General features: G+C 41.9%; 1 protein-coding gene across 1 annotated transcript in view; it reads right to left on the bottom strand.

The window, feature by feature from the left end:
- LOC133382931 (PR domain zinc finger protein 1-like) overlaps window positions 1-23,483 on the bottom strand; it is a 48,552-nt gene that overhangs the window by 12,664 nt on the left and 12,405 nt on the right. The window contains exons 2-4 of the mRNA XM_061622622.1: window positions 9,142-9,208; window positions 7,543-7,795; window positions 1,530-2,581 (exon numbers count right to left, since the gene is read on the bottom strand). Coding sequence (XP_061478606.1) covers window positions 1,530-2,581; window positions 7,543-7,732 — 1,242 coding nt within the window. The 5' untranslated portion in view covers window positions 7,733-7,795; window positions 9,142-9,208. The remainder of the gene's footprint in view (window positions 1-1,529; window positions 2,582-7,542; window positions 7,796-9,141; window positions 9,209-23,483) is intronic.

The raw sequence follows: 23,483 nt of genomic DNA, 5'->3' as shown, positions 1-23,483 counted from the left end.
CTCTGGAACCTCTCACCCAGGCACATGATGTAAATCAAAAAAACTCACACACAATTCACATACACACACACTCTCACCACACACCAACTACACTCACAGAAAAAAGCTGCAACTACATGCGAACGGAATAATATTCGCAGCTCTCCTCAAAAAATAAACTTAGGGCGATGGTAACAGCCTGAGAACGACAACGATGGCAACCAGCAACAATCACGACTCTCCCTCCTCGAGTAGCAGTGATGCTCTTCCTGACCAGCAGGTGGAAAGGATTAATCGCAGCTGACGGGCATCCAGGTCACGATCCTGCAAAGCACCACACCAGCCGCCTACAGCAATCCAACCAGGAAAAAATTATTGATGGTAAACAATATCAAAAAGAGCAGCAGCACAGTCACAGATGATCGCAGCAGCTTCATCCTCCAGCAGACAACAGCGGTGACGTCCTAGGATCTCCCCCACAACATGCCTCCAGCAAACCAGAGAAGCGGAGCAGGCAAAAACGCACAGACAGCAACCGTAAAAGAGGTACGGGGAGGCAACAAGGCACACACAGCCACCCTCTCCCTGCCACTCACAAGATGACAACAACAGCAGCGGCAAGCCGGATGGTAAACCAACCAAGCGTCGGAGTCCATGTAGAAGAACGGCAGCGGCAGCTGCAGCTGCGAAGGAAGCGAGGGGAGCAAGGGCGCAACACAGCCTGATGAACTGGCGGTAAGCTCATCTACCTGCCCGCTTGCCCAAGACAGTCCGGTAAGTCGACCCTCGTCCTCACCCTCGTCCTGAGCTGGGATATCAATGCTGTAGTATTGTTCCACACCGTTCCCTCGGGAGTAGATAAAAAGTAGAAAGCCAAGATATTCCAATTAATTGTTTAACGGAGGAGAGGATAAAACAATGCTCCTCTCCCCGTGGCGGCCATCTTCTCACTGGCTCATCAGGTACAACTGAACGATCTGAATGGTTTATCCCATGGATGCGCTCCTTTTTGTAGCAATTATTAACGCAGAAGTCCCTCAAGGAATGAAAAAGACAGGATTATGCTCACTACATATTATATTCAACTTGCTCAACTACTGCAGGGACTCAATGCAGATATTTTCATTTGAAAATGCCAAAAGGTAATTGAACCTCGACAAACACCAAGTTGAGAGAAGAAGGTCACCAATGATTTCTTGGTTTAGATGCAGTAATTTGTATAAGAAGTACTTATAGTTTGTTTTTAAACTTTGTAGTTATAAAGATTAAATTGCATAATAACTTAATCTTCACCATTTTTGGAAAATATCCTATAGTCTGACACCTAATTTTCAATTTTTTAAAATAGGACAAAAGCATAACCATCATATGAAGGAAAAATGCATTACCAGGATGTCAAAATACAATACTAAATCCAACATAGGTGACTAATCCCTAGAAGAAAACTGATTCTTAACCAAGTTAAACAAAACAAGACAGTAATGGGATTAATTTTTTGTTTGTTTATACATGAAGAGATCTGTCGAGAAATGTTTCCTTCAAAGGCCTACCTTCAGATTACAGATGTGACCAAAGGTTTTGGAGCAGACATTGCATTCATACTTTATTTTACCATTCTGTTTCTTCAGTGGGTATGGAAGGGTTCTGTATCCAGGCATATTTTGCTTGCTCTTGATAAGATTCATGGCTTCTTCACTGCTGGTGGCAGCCAATACTGCTGAGGTAGGTTTGGGTTGCATGATGTGTTCTGAAGTAGCTGCTGTGTCTGTTGTGGGTGACCCACTAGTTGGGCTACATGGCTTGTCTTTCATGCTGGCAGCAGCTCCTGTGATGAAGAAGGCACTGTTATGTGCAGGGATGAGGAAGTCGCTTGGATGGTCAGGTTGCAATAGTTGGCGGTTTCCATCAGATGGCAAGGAACTTGGAAGACCTGATGAGTTCAGCATATGATTAGAGATGCTCCCTCCATTGAGTAGGCTGCTGTAAAAAGGATACATCCTTGGAAAGAGATTAAAATTGTTGATGCTCATGCCATATGGTGGTATCAGAAATCTGGGATATGGAAAGGTTTGTGGGAGATGGCTCGAGTGTGCATACCTGGAATATGCCCCCAATCCTTCTGAGTTATAGAGTCCATTCAAGTAAGGATAAGGTTCTCTGTGCTCTTGAGTCATAGAAGCTAAGGGTGAAACTGTAACAGGGCTACTGTGAGGGCTTGAGCTTTTGAAACTTTGGTCTGGACTACTTCTCGCTGTGGGACTTGGTGTGGTAGAAGACAGGATTGGTGAGTTGGCAATGTAACTAGGCCTCTCAAGCCCATAGACTAAGGAAGCCTTCAAATAATCGTCTGGAATGTGCGGTCGGATTGGGTAGACAATGCGGGGATAGAAAGGCCTTTCAGGGCTACAAATTTTTCTCAAGCCCTCCAAATCTTTTTCTTGAATATGTGCAGAAATGTGGCTATAAAATAAGTCCCTTCCTTTAGGATTACTGGAATCAGTTTTCAGGATTTCCTTCACACTGTGTTCTCTTCTGGGAACGTTTTTCTGATAAAGTTCATCTTTGTCATTAGTTTGCTGCTTTGGACTAACGTGGCTTTGTGCTGAAACATAAAAACAAGACAATGCATTTTTAAGGTCAATGAAAAGACAACTTATAGACAATCTTTTTTAAAAAAATCTTTGAAGTGACCTTGATTATTAGTCTCTGTCTCTTAAAAACCATGAAGAGTCAGTCTCAAACATTTGCATTAGTCGAAGGATTAGCACCAGGTTAACAGAAATAAAATCAGTAGCTACTTATTAAATATTGGAAGATTATAATAAGCCAATTTCTACTACATTTGTTCTAGTCTCGCCTTCATCTCTGCTTTCTTGAATATTATGGAATTAAATTGATAACAGAAAACAAAGTAGCACCTAATTCTTACATTTATAGAAAACAAGGCAGCTTCCTAAATATCTTTCTAAGAGAGGATTTGCCTGTTCCAGCTCCCTCAACTGCTTCCAATGAAAAATCAAACAAGTCTCAATACTCATCACTCTGAAAGGTAATTGAGTGCCTTGCAGTCATGTGAATAATAGAACTATGGATGACACATGCAAAGGTGCTACCAAAAAAGGTAATAAATCAATTAATTTATTCTGGCATAAGCTATGGTAGACCCACTTCCTCAGATGCATGAAGTGAAATCTTAGTTGGTAGGCATGCATAAAAGAGAAAATTGTAAGTTGGAAGTTGAATGGTAATGAGATGCAAAAATACAGTCAGTGATAATTATGGCTTAAACAGACACACCTTTTACAGTAGCAGATTAATGATAATTGTCTCAGCATCGCTGAGATGACTGTATTAAAATTTGCAGGGAAACAGGAAGACACTCTCAAGAAACAGTCATAAGTAGTACCAATATCCTGGCACTAGTAGGGTAATGAACACATGTAGTATGATAAAAATCCTCTGTCTCACTTTAACCCACAAGTGATGGCACTGAACCTATTGCTTCAAGCTGTTACTGTGGGTCTTCATCTAGACCAAAATTTAAAATCTTGAGTTAGGCTTCATACCCAGTAGGAATTTTCCTTTATGCTTACTTTTCTCTTGTGTCCTTGTTGCAGCTTCCTGCACACAACGATCCAACCTATTTGTTTGCTACCAGAAAAATATGGAACTTGGCATGCCACCCCAGTAACGGACGATGTGGAGGGGTTGCGCCACTCACCTGACCTCCCTCTGGCTGGATTGCTGCTGTATGTTGCGATGGGGATGGGCAAGGCTGTGGCAAGGTTGGTGTGGCACAAAAAATGCTGGCAGGAGTGCAGGATTGGCTCTGGCAGCATGTTTCCATTGTGCCGACCTTGCCTTCCCCCCGTCTCTGTATGCACCAGTGACTCAACCAGAGGGATGTAATATGAGTGGTGCAGCCCTGTCGCCCACCTGTTATCTTCCTCTGCAACATCCATGGTAACATCATCAGAGGAATAGCTGGTGAAAAAGTATCAAAAACGTTTGTGTGTGTGTGTACACACAGTGGGAAAATGGAGTGACAGATGTGGAGCCATCAGACAAATATTAATCTATCATGCTCCTAACAGCCTTTCAGCAAAGTCAGGCAGATAGACAGTTAAAACTGTCACTTGTCATGGTGGTGGTGTTTTTTAAGATAAATGGCAGAGGAAAAATAACAGTACTGAACAAGGTACAGGAACTAGAGCACCTTACTGCTGGTTCACATGTTGGCCTAGTATTTACACACTCTACATGCAGTGAGTGAGGCTTTTGGGCTTGCGTATGCCCCCTTCACTATATGTAGAATATGCTGGATGTTCAGTCTCATATACACAAAAATTCCTATAAGCCTATGTCCCACCCACACACAGCAACTGCCCCTTTTTTGTGGTGTGCAAAATATTATGCGGGGAAATCAGATTCAGATGTCTGTACATCACTAGATCTCCCTCCCCCTCTCTATACTGATAGACAGGCAGTGAAGCACAGATACAGGAGCCTGATTTCTCAGTATGCGATATGTGTATATGAAGCCAAGGTTCACCCAAACATGTAAAGGTCTTGTGTCAAGCTGGTGTGTGAATCAACCTTTTAACTATGCTAAGTTAGATTTTTCCTCACACTGGGGATATATATGATATTTTGAGTAGCAGATACAGAAATTGTGTAAGGAAGACAAAAACATACACTTTATAATGGAGTTTTTTTATCAAAAGGTCCAGCATTGCAGACTGCACCAACAAACTGTTTCCACTGTAGCTATACAAACACTGTTCCCTGTCCAACAGATCCATGCAAATTGTGAGATTAGCATATTTTCCGCATATATTACACCCAATCTGATTAACATTTTTGCCAGTACTGTATAGTTCGTTAGTAGTTAATGAAACAACCAGAGCTTGGAAAAGTTACTTTTTTGAACTACAACTCCCACCAGCCCAATCCAGTGGCCATGCTGGCTGGGGCTGATGGGCGTTGTAGTTTAAAAAAGTAACTTTTCCAAGCTCTGGAAACAACATAAATGTCAAATCATGATCTGCCCTAATCTAATTTGAGGGCCCTCTCCTTTGTGGATCACCTATTAGCTGTCTGAGAGATTTAATTATAATTCTTTCCCCTGAGACCTTGAAAAATAGCTGTGGGTGTATAGAGTAGTTTCTGAAGTAGATGCTGTTGAACATTTTGACTAGCAAATTTTAATAATGCTGATTCACATTTTTGTTCTAAATAAGGCGTCTATTTTGCTACATGAAAGAGAACCTAGAAATTCTGAGGTAAAAGTTTTTCCAAACAAGCTAGGAATGAAGACTAATGTTTACCACTACATTCATGACCCATTTAGAAACAAAGTATGTTCATGGTCAATTCTGCTGAAGCCTTTGGTCATGATCCAGAACCACCGTGAGTGTTCTGAGTCACCTACTATAGTTACTGGGGGGATGAGGGACTTGAATCTTTTGCCCCTGCTGTGGTTCTGACCCAGATAGAGGGCTCCATGCCTGCAATTTGCAATGGAGAAAAAGCCTTCCCCACAGCAGGGGTTGTATTCAACATAGTGCTTAGGAAATTGTCCTGTCAGCACAAGGATTTGTCCTTGTGCAATGAAACATTCACCTCTTCTTGTCCCCCCACATGCCCCCTAAATCTATTCTGGGTTTTTCCCCAATGGGCTGGAGCAGATTTTGGGATGGGGGCATGCAGGATGGGAGGAGAGGAGCAAAGTCCTGTTGCACTTGCAGTATTTGGTTGAATATCGCCCAGGGTCCCAAATTAGATCAGGTCCTCTGTGCTGGCAATTTATGGAAGAAAAAGCTTGCATTCAAGGGCAAACTTCAGAATAGATTTTATGTATAATTTGGCCCATACTGGAGGTATAATGCAGCAACCGTCAATGGAACTGCATCTACCACAGTAGCATAGTTAGTCACAGAACTTTAGATGGCTAAACAGGATGCCGCCCTGGGCTCCTACTGGGAGAAAGGGTGGTATATAAATCTAATTAATTAAACAAACAAATAATTTGAAATCCCCAATCAAATTTCCTAATTTTATCCAAGCTAGCAATGCTATAATGTCAAATGGTCTCAAAAGAGTTATCATTTACTTGAAGTTATGATCAAATTAGGCTGAAATCTTATGCAGGTAGGCACACCTGAGTCCACTGATTTCAATGGCTGATATCCAACATTAATCATACTCAGAGTAGACCCATTGAAATAAATGGATTTAAGTCTACTCTGAGTATGATTAATGTTGGATATCATCTAATGGGATTGGCACTACTAACTTATCAGTAGTTGCTAACAGAGAGCAGCTGATCTATTCCTAAAACAGATGCTGTCAGGACACCCAGCCTACAACCCTGTCTCAAGTAAGCACTCTGCCCAGCCTTTTCTTGAAAGGTTCCAATAAAGAATATTTCCCAGCATCCCTATGCAACTTGTTCTGTTGATGAACTAATATAATTAGGATGCTGTTCTTAATGTTGTGTCTATACGGGGGTTTATACTTATAATTAAGGCTGTTTGCTACATCTCATCCAGAAAGAACTCTCCCCTAACTAGTTCATTTCTGTTTATTCACTTCTTTTCTCTTATCATTAGCTAGTTCAATTATTTTCTTTACTACATGAAGAAAACCAGGAAGGTTTCTTTATTTTGCATTTCAATTTTTTAAATAGCTATGGAGAAAGATTACATAGGAACAATCTGTTCTATGCTACACAGGACATCAGAAAGCAATTTTTTGCACTGATAAAATTCACTGAAACAAAGGTGGTTGTCAGCTTTGGAATAAGATTAGAGCTGAGCTCTATCAAAATATTAAAGTAACAAATTAAAACTTATTGATCAATGAATAACATGGCTAAGATATGGAAGGAATGTTTCATAATATTTTCTGGTGTAAAATAAGACATAATTGGGTTATCCTATCAAAAAGTGCTGATGGACCTTAATGATGAAAAGATATATAATTTGTACATGCCATGGAAAAGACATGAAGTCCATCTTTACATAAAATAATTATATTAGAGCCTTCACAAGACCCCAGCATAAATACTCAAAGCAGATATGTTCACAGATAACAGTCTTTTGAAACCACAATCAGTCTTGAAATGGAGGTTTCTTCAACAGCTCCAAATTCCTCCTGTGAAGATGCTGGAATTAGGTTATTCTACATTACTCTAAAATGTTATCTGTGATTTTTGTCAGAGGTCCTTCAACTAGCAGGTTAATAGCCACTTGAGAATATCTATAGTCTGAGTTGCCTTTCCAGTATATAGCTAAATGCTCAGGGTGACCACTGAAAGAGCTACATCCTTGCAAGGCCACAAACTGGATGTTCAGCTGCCATTGCACCTAAGTTTTCCCAGCAATGTAAGTGAATATGCTGGTGAATTACCAGCTGGTGAGTTATCTTAAAAGATAAGACAATTCTTTTGTTTTTGTTTTAATGCCTTCTACTATAAATCTATTTTGACCCTAGACTCATACAATATGCACCATATCGTTAGACCCCCACTGACAAACGGCACAGTTGTTATAATCTACTTACTGATATTCATTGTCACCAGGTCTCCAGTGGAAGGATAGTGTAACCTATCTGCAAAGTCCCGGCAATACGACACTAGCAATTCCTGGCCAGGTGGTATGGGTTTAATAGTGTAAAAGTAGATGTCCATTCCATTCTGACAAGCAGCCAGGTTCTGCGCCTGAACAGAATGTGCTGGGTTTACATAATGCATCCAATTGCTCTTTTCCTCATTAAATCCGTCAATGAAGTGAAGAAGCTCGCCACCAGAATATATCTGCAGAAAACAGGACATAGATTTGCAAGGTATAAATGGAAGGATCCTTTTGTAAAGAAACAAAACAATGAAATTCACCATGTTATTGAAATGCCGCCACCCCATTTTTTTCACAAATACAAGTAACAGAAACACTATTAAACACTCCCCCCCCAATGAAATATGCTTTGTAACCCTTCTGATGCTTCTGTATTTTGAAATGAAAACAAACTGCTTGAAGTTCAACATTCAGTGCTTTTGCTTTAAGAATCTCCTTTAAGGTGGTATTATTAACAAGTGGGTGGTATTATCACCTTCAGGTCTGACAGCGTGCTTGCAATAATGTGGTGAGTCACTTGGATAAAGACTGATTAGTTTGGTTATGTCACAATTAAAGTCTTTTTCCTTGTCTTTTTCCCCCTTATAGCCTCTTTGCTTGCAGTTTCCTACCAACACCACCCAAAGCTTTAAGCTATGCAAATATCCCCCAAGCCCTAAAAGTAACACTTGCTCATTCTTGGAATGTAACCCTTTTGTTAAAGGACTGGGTGGGGTAAGGTGAACGGTACTTGGTATAACTTAAGTGGAGATCTAGAAGCAGGCCAGATTTTGACAGTAAAAGGAATGCTTTCCTCTCTCAGGTGGTAAGTTCAAGAAAATATAACTATAGCAGGTGACAGAAGAACAAATAATGTGGCGATTCAAGTTATCCTTCTTTTCCAATGTGCCTCTGACAAAAATGTGTAGAAAGATTCTGACAAACCCTACACCTGAAAACTGAAGTATAGGATTGCTATCAGTTTGCTGTTGAAACTATGACACATCAGCTGGTAACTATAATTTTTTTCTTTTAGTTTCCCCCAAAATCATAATAAAATAGGAAATATTTATCTCTCTTTCCTGTCTTGTTCCAAATGGCTTTGAGCAAGTGGCAATATATATCCTTGTTTCATTTTAGTCTAAAAAAATTCCCAGGAAGTAAGTTAGTGTAATGGGTTAGTGTCACAGCCGAGAAAGGATTTCAGTTTGGCCTTTCCATGTTCAAATACAACAATGTACCATTTCCCTGTATTTTTTGGCATGCATGTTCAATTTCTACTGAATGCTATTTGATGTTAGAATTGACTGAGAAGTCATTAAAAAAAGGGGCAGCAACAAAAGCTTTTAACACAGGCAGTAAACACCAGAATCACTTTCTTACTTCCTGTCATTGGAGGCTGAGGAAATACAAGTGGTGTTTTTGTTATGAGAATTATGCTCTCAAGAGGAGTTTGTTCCGATTTGCACATCTACTACATTTTCCATAAATACATAGATACATATACATATTTGTTACAAAGAAAAAAATTAAGCCCAACATCACTCACAACAATTAGAAGGGAAATAATTTTGTAATTCACGTTCTTCTCACATCACTGACTGGTTTCATTATGCCTGCCAAAATAATGAAAGGACACAACTGCATTATGGATCCACTATACTTAATGTGAAAATAGATCTATTAACTACAGCATAACATCACAGTACCTCCTTCCTTTACTCGAGTCTACTGTAATATAAGTACTTAAATTACAGTGTGTAAATATTAGTAAATGTAATACATTCAATATTTTGCAAAATTAACTAGCTCTTGACACACAGTAACAATTGTAGTGTTTTTAAACTGGAAGAGTGGAGGCAAATCTCTCATTTTTTAAAAAAAAAGATTATTGCTTCATAGACAACAAAGGTGGAAATTAGGGAAGTTTAACAGTATGCATCCTTCCCATCCTTTTAACCATCCTCCATCTGGTGTTTGAAGAACTTCTTTAGGAAAGAATATGCGTCAAAGCTCCAGATATTGAAATGTGTTGGTTATATTTAACATTGTAACATCTAACTGCTTTAATCTACAATTAGCATTATTCAGTTGATCAAACTGTAGTCAGTCTGCTTGCCTCAGTATGATCCTTTGTGCCAACACCCACCGACCCACCCCTCTATAGCCTACCAAATAAACCCTTGAGGCCCTGACTCTCATACAAACACATACTTGCTGTTAGCTGTAATGGCTTCTCAAAGAATTCTGGGAATTGTAGTTGCATGATATATTGACAGTTCTCCATTACAAGTCCCTGCCCCTCCTGCAAAACTGCAACTGCTAGAGTTCTCTGATAAAGTTTAAGCTGGTAGAGTGGAAATAACCGTCATAGAACAAGAACTACACTGAAACATAGGATTCTGCCCGCTACGAGTCTGACTGGTGAGTTTGTAGCCACTTTTTCACACATGTTTTTAAAGCTTTTATGTATATATATATACATATATACATATACACATACATACACCAGCCTACATCTGTGCTGAAGACAGAATGAGCAGGGACTTTCAAAAACAAGTAGAAACATGCCCAATGGCTGTGTTTATTTTTGTCACTCCTGTGCATTTTTCATAGAGAGGTGAAAAAGGCAGATGTTCTTCATGCTTTCCCCATCTATCTTCATTTACATTCTGTTAAACTTTCAAGAAAAGTTCACAGCCAGTATACAAAGTGCACTTGTAGTTTGACCATAAGGTTTGCTCTTATATAGTTTACACATACAAAGATATTTTAGGTTTAATTCAAACATATACTGAGGTTTTCAGAACATATAGGAATGAGTATTACTTGGAACTTGTCAAACAGAAACAGTTAGGGGATTTTTGTACAATCATTCAAAGTATATATGCCCCAACATTACTTTATTCTTTGCAGTATGCCCTCTGGAAAGATGATTTATTTATTTATATTTATTTATTTTTAAAACTTATATACCGCCCGACTAGCAATAGCTCTCTGGGCGGTGAACATAGATACAATAAAATACAATATAATACAAAAACATCAGTCTAAAATCAAATTTCACAATCTAAAAACAGCAAAGGCTAAAATCAAATTACAAACATTACAATCATTAACAAAAAATTAAAATGCCTCAGAGTAGAGAAAGCTTTTAACCTGGCGCCGAAAGGATGATAGTGTCGGCGCCAGGCGAACCTCCTCGGGGAGACTATTCCATAGTTCGGGGGCCACCACTGAGAAGGCCCTTGATCTTGCACTGCCCTCCGGGCCTCCCTATGAGTTGGGACCCGGAGGAGGGCCTTCATAGCAGACCGTAGTGTACGAGCCGGTTCATAGCAGGAGAGGCGTTCCGACAGATATTGAGGTCCCGCGCCGATTGTATGATATCCTATCCCCACGAAGAATAAGTGCATGGGTGGTGGTGGGGATGAGTGGCAAATAGATAGGTTAATCCTACGGATGGCCAGGGTGGTGGTGGATGAGGACAGAGTGGCATATTTACAACATTCAGCCATCCTGCTCAGAATTCTTGCCAGTTTCAACCATACTGCTTGAAGGATGCACACTATCAATGGAAACAAAGTGGACATCCTTCCCAGATTTTTTTTCTAAAAATAAATAAATCCCATCATATAAAAGCCTCACAAACGGTAGATTATTGCTAGAGGAGGAAGAGAAAGAACAAGAGTATTGCTGGTGTGAGAGAAAAATAGAGAAAGCTGTCACTTGTTACCATTCACTTCACAGACAGTAACCAACAGGTGGCCCTTACAGTTGCACAGTATTCCAGAAAGCAATACAATAGCATCAGAGGTGCTTTCTGAGGAAGAACCTCACTATTTCAGAAGTAAAATGCAAATGCATCCAGGGCTGGGATAATGTGCATTAGAACGATATCTAAACTATGCGCATCAAATGAGTAACGTTTATTGCATGAAAAACATCTGGCCTCGAAAAGCCTACTTGACTAGCTTCTGTGATACAATATGACAATGATACTTACTGTTAAGAGCACATAACTCTTTCACAATATGTGCAATATTATCATAGTTCACTAACCAGTAATTAAACATACGTTTTAACGAATACATTTTAGAATGCCTATATTTAAATTGTGGTTTCCAGGGATTTAATTACAGGCAAAAACCATGTAATACTAAAACAGATTCTGAACACTAAAGTCCTTCTGTAGACATCCGAACTTTAGCCTAAACTAGGGAAGAGGCTTTGGCTGGGATTTACTTGCAAATTTCTATCCAGGTGAATTGGTACACTTCATTGCTATGTTTGTTCTGAGTAATCACAATGGCCTTAGGTTGTACACAAACACCAGAAAAATACTACTATTACAAACCAAAAGGCAGAAATAGAAGTTAATTAAACCTTATTGGCTTTTCCAGGCATAAACTGACATTTCAAACTTGTCCACAAGGTGTCATTAAACACACCTGCTTTGTAATGATGCTGTAGAAAGTTAGAACATCTTGCTAATACACTGCAGACCTATTAAAAATTATTGGGTGTGCTCTTATTACTGTTAAAAATGCCCCTTTAACACCTATCCTCTGTCAAAGTTTCATGTAAATCTTTGTAAGAATTTTTTGAAGGTTCCTACATGGTTCCATTATAAGATTACCTACATCTATAACACACCAGCACATTTTCTTTTTTCCTGTATAACAGGAGTGAAAACCAGCAGCCTTCCAGATGGATAACTCCCATTCTTCGCCACTGGACATGGAGATGGTGATCTGGTGGTTGGGGGTTTTTCATCTACCCCATTGTCATGGACAGATCACCGCTTGCTGAAGTTTAGGCTCACAGCGACCCTTTCCCTCTGCAAGGGTGGGAGACCTATTAAATTGGTCCGCCCCCGGAGACTAATGGATCCTGAGGGTTTCCAAAGGGCTCTGGGGGATTTCCCGACTGAGAAGACTGGTGCTCCTGTCGAAGCCCTGGTCGGATTGTGGAATACGGAGATGACCCGGGCGGTTGACACGATCGCTCCCATGCACCCCCTCCTATGTAGAGCTCATACAGCTCCATGGTATACCGTGGAGCTGAGAGTGATGAAGCAAGAAAGGAGGCGGCTTGAGTGCAGATGGAGGCGAACTCCTGACGAATGCAATTATGCCTTGGTGAGTGCCTCTTCTAAGCGGTAGATAGTAGCGGTGAGGGCAGCAAAAAAGAGATATTTTGCTGCCACAATTAAGGCATCTCTCTCCCGCCCGGCGGAGCTCTTTAAAATCGTACGAGGGCTTTTACATTCTGGCCCTCGGGACATCATAGATTCATCTGTAGCCCGCTGTGATGAGTTCGCGAGGCACTTCCAGGATAAGATTGCATGCATTCGCCGGGACTTAGACTCCAATATTATGGCAGTGGGATCTAATGAAGCAACCAGAACACGGTCTTGTCCTTGTTTATTGGATGAGTTTCAGTCTGTACAGCTTGAGGATGTTGACAAGATCCTTGGACTGGTGCGGGCGACCACATCTGTGCTGGACCCTTGCCCCTCTTGGCTGGTGAAAGCTGGCAGGACCGGAACCGCTGGCTGGGCCAAGGAGATAATAAACGCCTCTCTGAGAGAGGGAGTGGTCCCTGACTGCCTAAAACAGGCGGTTGTGAGACCGCTCCTGAAGAAACCCTCTTTGGACCCAGATAACCTGAACAATTATAGACCTGTGGCGAATGTTCCGTTCCTGGGCAAGGTGCTGGAACGGGTGGTTGCCGGCCAGCTCCAGGGGCTCTTGGATGACACTGATTATCTTGATCCATTTCAATCCGGTTTCAGGCCCGGTTTTGGCACCGAAACAGCCTTGGTCGCCCTGTATGATGACCTTTGTCGGGAGAGGGACAGGGGGAGTGTGACTCTGTTGATTCTCCTTGATCTCTCAGCTGCTTTTGATACCATCGACCATGGTATCCTTCTGGGAAGACTCACGGAGTTGGGAGTTGGGGGTACTGCTTGGCAGTGGCTCCGCTCCTACTTGGTGGGTTGCCACCAGAAGGTAGTGCTTGGGGAACACTGCTCAATGCCCTGGACTCTCCATTGTGGAGTCCCGCAGGGATTGGTACTGTCCCCCATGCTTTTCAACATCTACATGAAGCCGCTGGGTGCGGTCATCAGGAGTTTTGGGGTGTGTTGCCATCAGTACGCTGATGACACGCAGCTCTATTTCTCCTTTTCATCCTCTTCAGGTGAGGCTGTTAACGTGCTAAACCGCTGCCTGGCCGCGATAATGGATTGGATGGGAGCTAACAGACTGAAGCTCAATCCAGACAAGACCGAGACGCTGTTGGTGAGTGCCTTCTCTGCCCAGATGGAGGATGTTCATCCTGTTCTTGATGGGGTTACACTCCCCTTGAAGGAACAGGTGCGTAGCTTGGGGGTTCTTTTTGATCCTTCCTTGTCACTTGAGGCCCAGGTGGCCTCGGTGGCACGGAATGCTTTCTACCATCTTTGCCTGGTAGCCCAGCTACGTCCCTGTCTGGACAGTGACGACCTCGCCTCAGTTGTTCATGCTCTGGTAACTTCTAGACTGGACTACTGCAATGTGCTCTACGTTGGGCTGCCCTTGAAGACTGTTCAGAAACTACAACTAGTCCAGAATGCAGCGGCCAGATTGCTGACGCAGACCAGAAGGTCCGCTCATGTAACACCTGTTCTGGCCCGTCTGCACTGGCTTCCTGTTTGTTTCCGGGCTAAATTCAAAGTGCTGGTTTTGACCTATAAAGCCCTACACGGCATGGGACCGCAATACCTGGTGGAGCGCCTCTCCCAATATGAACCTACCCGGACACTGCGCTCAACATCTAAGGCCCTCCTCCGAGTGCCATCCCATCGAGAAGCTCGAAGGGTGGTGACTAGAACCAGGGCCTTTTCTGTGGTGGCCCCCGAACTGTGGAACAGCCTCCCCGATGAGGTGCACCTGGCGCCGACGCTACTATCTTTTCGGCGCCAGGTGAAAACCTTTTTATACTCCCAGGCATTTTAATGTGTTTTAATGGTATTTTCATCATTATTTGTATTTTTGGGTGTTTGGTTCTTTTATTGTTTGTTTGTTTTGTTTTCTTGATTTATTGTATTTATTGTATTTATATATTGCTTGTTTTTTATCTTTTTGTACACCGCCCAGAGAGCCTTCGGGCTTAGGGCGGTATATAAATTAAATAAAATAAATAAATAAATCCCTGATTATAAGCAATGCTGGCTGAGGCTGATGGCAACTGACATCCAACAACATCTAGACAGGTTCCCTACCCCTCTCTAAAAATGCAGTAATGGAGAATTTCATAACATTGACACACACACACACCCTTCATATTTTTTCCCCAACAAAATATTCCCACACTTAATACTATCAAATTATTCCCTCAGTGCTAGAAAGTTATGTATGTGAAGCATAGAAAACCAAAGTTTCATAGCACTGAAAGGTAATATTAATGTGTTCCTCACCTAGCGAGTTACATTTTCACACAACATGCAGTATCTGACAATGGCTTCATCCTTTCACAATCGGCTGAAAGCCAACTGCTAGCATACAGAAAATGAAGAGAGAGGCAGTTGTTTCTTTTCTATCAAAAGTAACAGGATCTCAAATATTCCAGTTCATCCTTGTCATAACAAGACCATTGCAGTGTTTTAACTAGTGCTTCGGGTGTACACATTACAGGATTGCTTCTCTACCCGAGTGGTGTAGTTGGGAGAAGACCCTAGATCTTGTCAGCACCCTCCGGGCCTCCCTATGAGTCGGGACCCAGAGGAGGGCCTTCGTAGTAGACCGTAGTGTACAGGCGGGTTCATATCGGGAGAGGCGTTCCGACAGATATCATGGTTCCTCCCGTATAAGGCTTTATAGGTTAATACCAACACTTTGGATCTGGCCCGGAAGCATATTGGAAGCCAGTGCAAGCGAGCCAAGACAGGTGTTATATGCTCAGACTGCTTAGTTCTTGTTAGCAGTCTGGCTGCCACATTTTGCACTAGCTGTAGCTTCCGAACCGTCTTCAAAGGTAGCCCTACGTAAAGCACGTTGCAGTAGTCCAGACGCGAGGTTACCAGAGCATGTACCACTGATGTGAGGTCTTCCTTACTCAGATAGGAACGTAGCTGGGCTACCAACCGAAGTTGGTAGAATGCATTCCAAGCCACCGAGGCTACATGAGCCTCAAGTGAAAGGGAAGAGTCTTAAGACGACTCCCAAACTACGAACCTGCTCCTTTAGGGGGAGTGTAACCCCATCCAGGACAGGGTATATATCCACCATCCAATCAGAGAAACCATCCACCAACAGCATCTCAGTCTTATCAGGATTGAGCCTCAGTTTGTTAGTTCTCATCCAGTCCATTGTCGCGGCCAGGCAACGGTTCAGCACATCGACCGCCTCACCTGAGGAAGATGAAAAGGAGAAGTAGAGCTGCGTGTCATCAGCGTACTGATGACAACAGACTCCAAAACTCCTGATGACCGCACCCAACGGCTTCATATAGATGTTAAAAAGCATGGGAGACAAAACTGAACCCTGCGGGACCCCACACTGGAGAACCCACGGTGTCGAGCAATGTTCCCCAAGCACTATCTTCTGGAGACGGCCCGCTAAGTAGGAGCGGAACCACTGCCAAGCAGTGCCTCCAACTCCCAACTCCACAAGCCTCTCCAGAAGGATGCCATGGTTGATGGTATCAAAAGCCGCTGAGAGGTCAAGGAGTATCAACAGAGTTACACTCCCTCTGTCTCTCTCCCAACATAGGTCATCAAACAGGGCGACCAAGGCCGTCTCAGTGCCAAAACCAGGCCTGAAACCCGATTGAAATGGATCTAGATAATCGGTTTCATCCAATAGCACCTGGAGCTGGTCAGCAACCACTCGCTTCAAGATCTTGCCCAGGAATGGAACATTCGCCACTGGTCTGTAGCTGCTGAAATCCTCTGGGGCCAAGGAAGGTTTTTTCAGAAGTGGTCTTACCGCCGCCTCTTTCAGGCAGCCAGGGACCACTCCCTCATTAATCACTTCCTTGGCCCAGCCAACTGTTCCATCCCTGCTAGTTTTTATTAGCCAAGAGGGGCAAGGATCCAGTACCGAAGTGGTTGCACGTACCTGTCCAAGCACCTTGTCCATGTCCTCAAACTGAACCAACTGAAACTCATCCATCAAAACATGACAAGACTGTGCTCCGGACACCTCATTAGGACTAACTGCTATTAAATGGGAGTCTAGGTCTCGGCGAATGCAGAAGATCTTAATAATAATAATAATAAATTTTATTTTTCAGCCGCCTATCTGTCCGGGTTAGGGACACCCTAGGCGACGAACAACAAGAATAAAAACAATACATATAGATATGTATATGCTGGAAGTGCTCAGCAAACTCATTACAGCGGGCCACCACTGTATCTACAATGTCCTGTAGGCCTGGATGGAGTAGACCTCAGACCACTCTAAAAAGCTCCGCTGGGCAGGAGAGAGATGACTGAATAGTCGCGGCGAAATGTTGTTTTTTCGCAACCCTCACTGCTCCTATGTACAGCTTGGTAGAAGCACAAACCAGCTCATAATTGCATTCGTCGGGAGTTTGTCTCCATCTCCGCTCAAGCTGTCTCCTATCTTGTTTCATCGCTCTCAGCTCTGGCGTGTACCAAGGAGCTGTATGAGCTCTACAGAGGACAGGGCGCGCAGGAGCGATCGTGTCAACAGCCCGGGTAATCTCTGCATTCCACAGATTAGCCAGGGCTTCAGCCGGAGCGCCAGTCCTATCAGCCGGGAAATCCCCCAGAGCCCTCAGAAAACCTTCAGGATTCATAAGTCTCCGGGGGCGGACCAATTTAATAGGTCCCCCACCCAGAGCTTGGAAGATTACTTTTAAAAAGTAATAAATTACAGTTACAATTACTTGGCCCAAAAAAGTAGTAATTACCGTTACAATTACAATTGCTCTGAAAGTAACTGATTACTTTGCTTTTTCTCAAAAGTAATCACTACAATTACATTTCAGTTACTTTTTAAAAAAAAACTCCTACAAGGTGCTGGCCTTGGCTGCTGCACATCTAAGAAGCCTAAAACAATATTAAAAATAAACACACACACGGACTTCCGGGAAGGGTGACTTCGCTTGTGCCTGCTTTTGAGACGGGCTCCCGCCTCAGAAGAAGCTTATTCAGATATAAATCAGTCAGAACATTTTTTGTTTTGACTGATGAAATTTCTCCCGGGCAGGGAGAAACGTAGAGATCAACCTGAAAAGCCTGTTTTTGTTGGGAGGACTGGATTTCATTAATTTATGAGAAAAGGTCCAGCCAGCATTGCCGGACGGACTTCCAGACAAGCTCTATCTGTTTAATGCGATACATTTATCTTTTCTTCAAAGAGAAAACAGACTAACAGGCAAGCACCCTTCTTTCTATTATTCTTTTTTACTTGGTTTAAATTGTTGCAGCAAAAAGAGATTTGTCAATTTAATCAGCTTTGAAGAGCTTCTGGGTGAGTTATAACTCTTCTCTGTTATTCACGAAATTAACAGCTTATCTCTGTTTCTATTGCAAAAAGCTGTCCTGGAAGTGCATTCTAAAGATATACACAGAAGAGGGATTTCTATTCCGAGGAACATTATATTGTCTGGGACTATTCTCTTTTTGGTCTATTTTATTTTGACGAATCTGCTTCTTCAAGACGCCGCTAACTGTTTTGATGCTGGGAACTAAATTTGTTTTGTATTCTTGAACATAGAGAGATAAGGCAGGCTGCTCTGTTTATACTGTGATGTCATCAAGCCTGGAATATTAACCCAATTGTTGCTGAAATAAGAAGTGGTTCTTCTTTATTTTTGTTTTGCTTTGTTTTCGTGGTTTTAAAAAATGGCAATCAAGAAAGTGGCTGAGAATCTGGAAGTAATGTTTCAGAAAATAATGGATGAGATTGAGATAACGAAACAAACCCTGCGACAGGGCAGTAAGGAGCTGAAAATTGAACTGAGCAAAATGACGCAGGAGCTTAAAGAAATAGGGGATCCTGTGAGAGAGGAGAATGAGATCAGAGATGAGAAAAGAAAAAATAAAGGGAAGATACAAGCCCTGGAGATTGGAACAAATGTGGAATTGGAAAAAGATCTGGAGTTTATGGATATTAGAAATAAAATCTACTGTTTGGAATTTAACGTTATCTCTGAAGAAATTAATGAAGATATTAGAGATAAAGTTATCAATGGCTTGGATAATCTTCTGGACTGGAATGACGTGATGGAGCTTGATATAGAGAAAATCTATGGAATTAACAGCAGCCATGTGACAATGGAAAAACTCTCAAGAGATGAGCCAGTGCATTTTGTAAAAAAGAAGAACAGAGATATGACTTTACAACAATATTTCAGCAACTTATTCAGAATTGATGGCAAGAAAATATTTGGGATAGAGGAAATTCCCATGAGACTCTTATTATATGACTATGGCTATGACAGCAAGATTATTATGGAATACTGATAATGGAAGATTGGACACTGAAATTACTGGACTTAACAGGACTATTGAAGATGGAAGATGGAATTAATAGGGATAATGGAATAATGGCTATTGAAATTATTGGACCTAACAGATTTTGATGAGATGGATTAATCGATATGTTTATTTGGACTATGGTTATGACAATAAGATTATTATTATTATTAACAAGATGGATTAATCGACATGTTTATTTGGAGAAAAATTGATAGATATATTTCTTAAAGAATTGAAACCTCTTTGACTTTTTGTGGAAAGAATAAAGTAATGTTTATGAGATTTGATGATTAATTAAGATAACTACTGGAGGAAAGTGATTTTATAATATAATTTAAGAGACAGGATTGTTATATATTGTAGACCTATAACTGATTTGATCTGCGACAAATGGGAAGTCAACATTTTATTTTTTTGTTTAATCATTTTTGTTTTGTTTTGTTTTTTGTCTTTGAATGTTTTATGATTTTGTTTTGTATGTTTTATGAAAATTTGAATAAAAATTATTGTAAAAAAATAAAATAAACACACACACACAGGGGGTAGTAGAATAAAAAAATGTATCCATAAGATTAACATAATGGCATAACAGAATCTCACATCCCCCCAAGCAATGAAGATACCCCAACTCTTGAAATCAAATTTTACACTTGAAATGCTTTTATAATATGTTTCTGTTATGTCTCAAAAGAACAAGATGCTCAAAGAGCATGTCAGACAAGGAATGTCTTTTTACAGTCATTACGTTGCCACCAGTACTGAACAGGCGTTCTACTGCGGCGCTTGAAGGCATGCCTGTGTTGTGCTGGAGTGATGACACTTCCCTGCTGGGAGACCTCAGGTACCTCACCAGTTCCTCCTCAGCAGTGTCCACTGCTGACTTCTTGCCCTGGGGCAGAAAGTTAAAGAAGTCATCTTCTAAGTCATCTCCTTCCTGGTCTTTATCTGAAGACTGATCACTGTCCTCATTAAGTACACCCATCTTTATTTCGGCTTTCAGCAAGGCTTCCATTGTGTATCTAAGAAAGAGAGAGGATATGTTAACACATATATGTTAGGAAACCATCATCTGCTCTTCATTTCCTGATGCTTGTCATGTCCCCTGGTTCAGGGTCCAGCCTGAGCCTGTGGATGATGACATGGAAGGTAGGAAGGTGACCAAGTCACCACACTCATGGGGCAGCACAGCAGACCCTTAAGGATTACCTGCAGCAACCCAAGGTTGTGATGAGGAGCCCCAGGAAGAAAAGGACCAGCCCCTGCCTACCACCTTAAGCCCTCTGATGCCTCCCTTGAGACAACATTTCCCTTGGAGTAATCCACCCAAAGGGCTTCCCTAATGTTCTTACTTGTTGGTATGGGTGATGGCCTGACACGATTCCAGCCGATCTAGTTTGAAGCGAGGGTGTACGCAGGCTGCCAGAAGAAGCAGATCCCTGCCAGATCCCCACCTCTCAAGGGTTGTCTGCTGCTGCTTCAGCATTTTGGGAGGAGGGGTGTCATGCATTGGTTCAGGAAGGCCACGTCTCCTTGCCTTTATTGCTTCTTCAATTGCTCTCAGCTTCTCAGGGTGTGCCCTCTGAGGAAGAAGAACAAAGCATGAATCCAAGAAAAAATGGAAGAGGAACTTCACAATTTAAACATAAATAGACAATGGACACTCTTTGAGGACCAGCATGACAAAGGCTTACCTCAAAATGTTTCTTCACATTGGATGAGGAGGAAACAGCTGATCTCAGATTTTTGATCCTTGGAAGGCAGTAATTGCATCGTACAACAACATTTTTCCCACTCTGGCTCACAAATGTACAAGCTTTCTCAAAGCCAAACCATGGTACTTGCTGTTCTGCAGATGTGGCACTGCTTCATGCCCTCCTCCTCCTCATGCACAGGGTCTCCTTTCTGAACCTCACTTTCTAGTTTTGCCTCCTCAGGATCAACAAGCTGTGACTCAAGTGGCCACACTAACTGACTGCTGCTCTCAGCAGCAAAACCTGCAATAGGCGTCTCTGTAATAAACAAGAGATAATGCTCCTATATGGGTGAACTTCAGCTGTGATGTGCCCCCATCTCTTCCCCATGCTGCAAGATGCCCCAGTCAGAGTGGAAGTAAGCAGGTCGATAGCACAATTAAAAGAGATCCTATTTGCATCATTTTTGCTCACTAAATAACCCTGCCTGGGCCAGTCTAACCTACTATCTCACAGGGTTGTTGTGAGAACAAAATGAGACTAGGCTTCAAATCCCCACATAGCCATGAAGCTCACTGAGTGACCTTGGGCCAGTCACTGCCTCTCAGCCTCATGAATACCCTATTCATAGGGTCACCATAAGTTAGAATCAACTTGAAGGCGGTACATATATTTTTTATTTTGAATATGATGATTATGATAATAAATATGCAGCATTTCAAATTAATTCTGTATGAGAAGCATTCCATGCCAAGCTTGGAAAACCAAGGATGAGGTATAAAATGTAGACAAAAATACTTTTGACAAAATGCCGTTTATATTGTATATATATGAGCCTGGGTAGGGAACATTTAATCTAGCCTACTTGCTTTCAGCAAGAAGGGTTAAGTGCCTTCAGGCTAGGGCAGTCACCAGAAGGCCACAGCAGAGACAAAGGAGCCTAGTGTTGTGGAGATGTTAGATGGGAGCTTTGGGGAGTAAAGATGGAGGCTCCTGAAGGCTGCAATTCTAAACACACTTACTAAGGGATTAAGCCCCATAGAACTGAACAGGACTGACTTCTAAGTAGATATAGTTTGGACTGTGCTGTTGGTAAACCTTGACTAGGGTTCTTCTGCAAAGACATCCATATCCAAGCAGGGTTGGCAACCCCCTGCCTGGAATACCCTGCCCTTATCTTTTAATGTGGCTGCTCCAAATGTTTTTACAGATTTGACCCTTTACTTCAGAAAGAGGTCTGAAAAATGAGTAAGAGTAAGAAGTATCTTTTAAAATTGTTCTTTTCAATTCACTCTTGAATGAACATCATACCTAGGGCAGATCCACACCATTCCTTTAAAGCACATTCAACACCCATTTGAAGCACATGAATCCCACCACAGAATCATGGGAACTGCAGTTTGTTAAGAGTGGTGAGAACTATAACTGTGAGGGGGAAATGACACTTCCCAGAATTCTTTAGGGGAAGTCATGCGCTTTAAATGCGAGTTGGATGTGCTTTACACATATTGTGTGAATCCGCTTAATAAATTTTGCCTGCATGTAAATTGTTTTAATTAATTTTTCAAAATGAAAATAAGCTATAAAGTGTAGTGGGTGACCATGGGCTACTCACCATTTCTCAGCCTATCTGCCCCTCAGGATGAAAACAATGGAGAACCATGACTACCCCAAGGCATACTTAAAATGTAAAGGAAGTATTGTACAACCATAGTATGCAATTGGATACTTATAGGGACACAGCATGACAAAACTGGGTGGAAGTAAAAGTTCTACACTTAGGAAAAAGAAACCAAATGCACAGTTATAAGATGGGGGATACTTGGCTCAGCAGTACGACATGCAAGAAGGATCTTGGAATTGTTGTTGATCACAAGCTGAATATGAGCCAACAGTGTGATGTGGCTGCAAAAAAGGCAAATGCTATATCAGGCTGCATTAACAGAAGTATAGTTTCCAAATCATGTGAAGTATTAGTTCCCCTCTATTCAGCACTGGTTAGGCCTCATCTTGAGTGCTGTGTCCAGTTCTGGTCTCTGCACTTCAAGAAGGATGCAGACAAACTGGAACAGGTTCAAAAGAGGGCAACAAGGATGATCAGGGGACTGGAAATAACGCCCTATGAGGAGAGACTGAAGGAACTGGGCATATTTAACCTGGAGAAGAGAAGACTGAGGGGAGATATGATGGCACTCTTCAAGTACTTGAAAGGTTGCCACACAGAGGAGGGCCGGGATCTCTTTTCAATGATCCCAGAGTGCAGGACACAGAATAATGGGCTCAAGTTGCAAGAAGCCAGATTTCGACTGAACATCAGGAAAAGCTTCCTAACTGTTGAAGCCATACAACAATGGAACTAATTACTAGAGAGGTAGTGGGATCTCCGACACTGGAGGCATTCAAGAGGCAGCTGGACAGCCATCTGTCGGGAATGCTTTGATTTCGATTCCTGCATTGAGCAGGGGGTTGGACTTGATGGCCTTATAGGCCTCTTCCAACTCTACTATTCTATGATTCTATGAAAATATTTATATAAGCATGACTATCAAATATGTTTATTTATGTAACCTGTAAAGATATTTATAGTGCAATCCTATGTTTGTTTACTCAGAAGCAAGTCCCAATGTATTCAATGGGGCTTACTCAACCAGGGAAAACTGCAGCCTCAAGTGATAAGGAACTTGTTCTTTTAACAAGTCCTTTAAG

The sequence above is a fragment of the Rhineura floridana genome, chromosome 4 (genome assembly GCF_030035675.1).
Source record: "Rhineura floridana isolate rRhiFlo1 chromosome 4, rRhiFlo1.hap2, whole genome shotgun sequence".
Taxonomy (NCBI): Eukaryota; Metazoa; Chordata; class Lepidosauria; order Squamata; family Rhineuridae; genus Rhineura; species Rhineura floridana.
The sequence above is the reverse complement of the archived record's forward strand: the minus strand, read 5'-3'. Positions and strand labels throughout refer to the sequence as shown.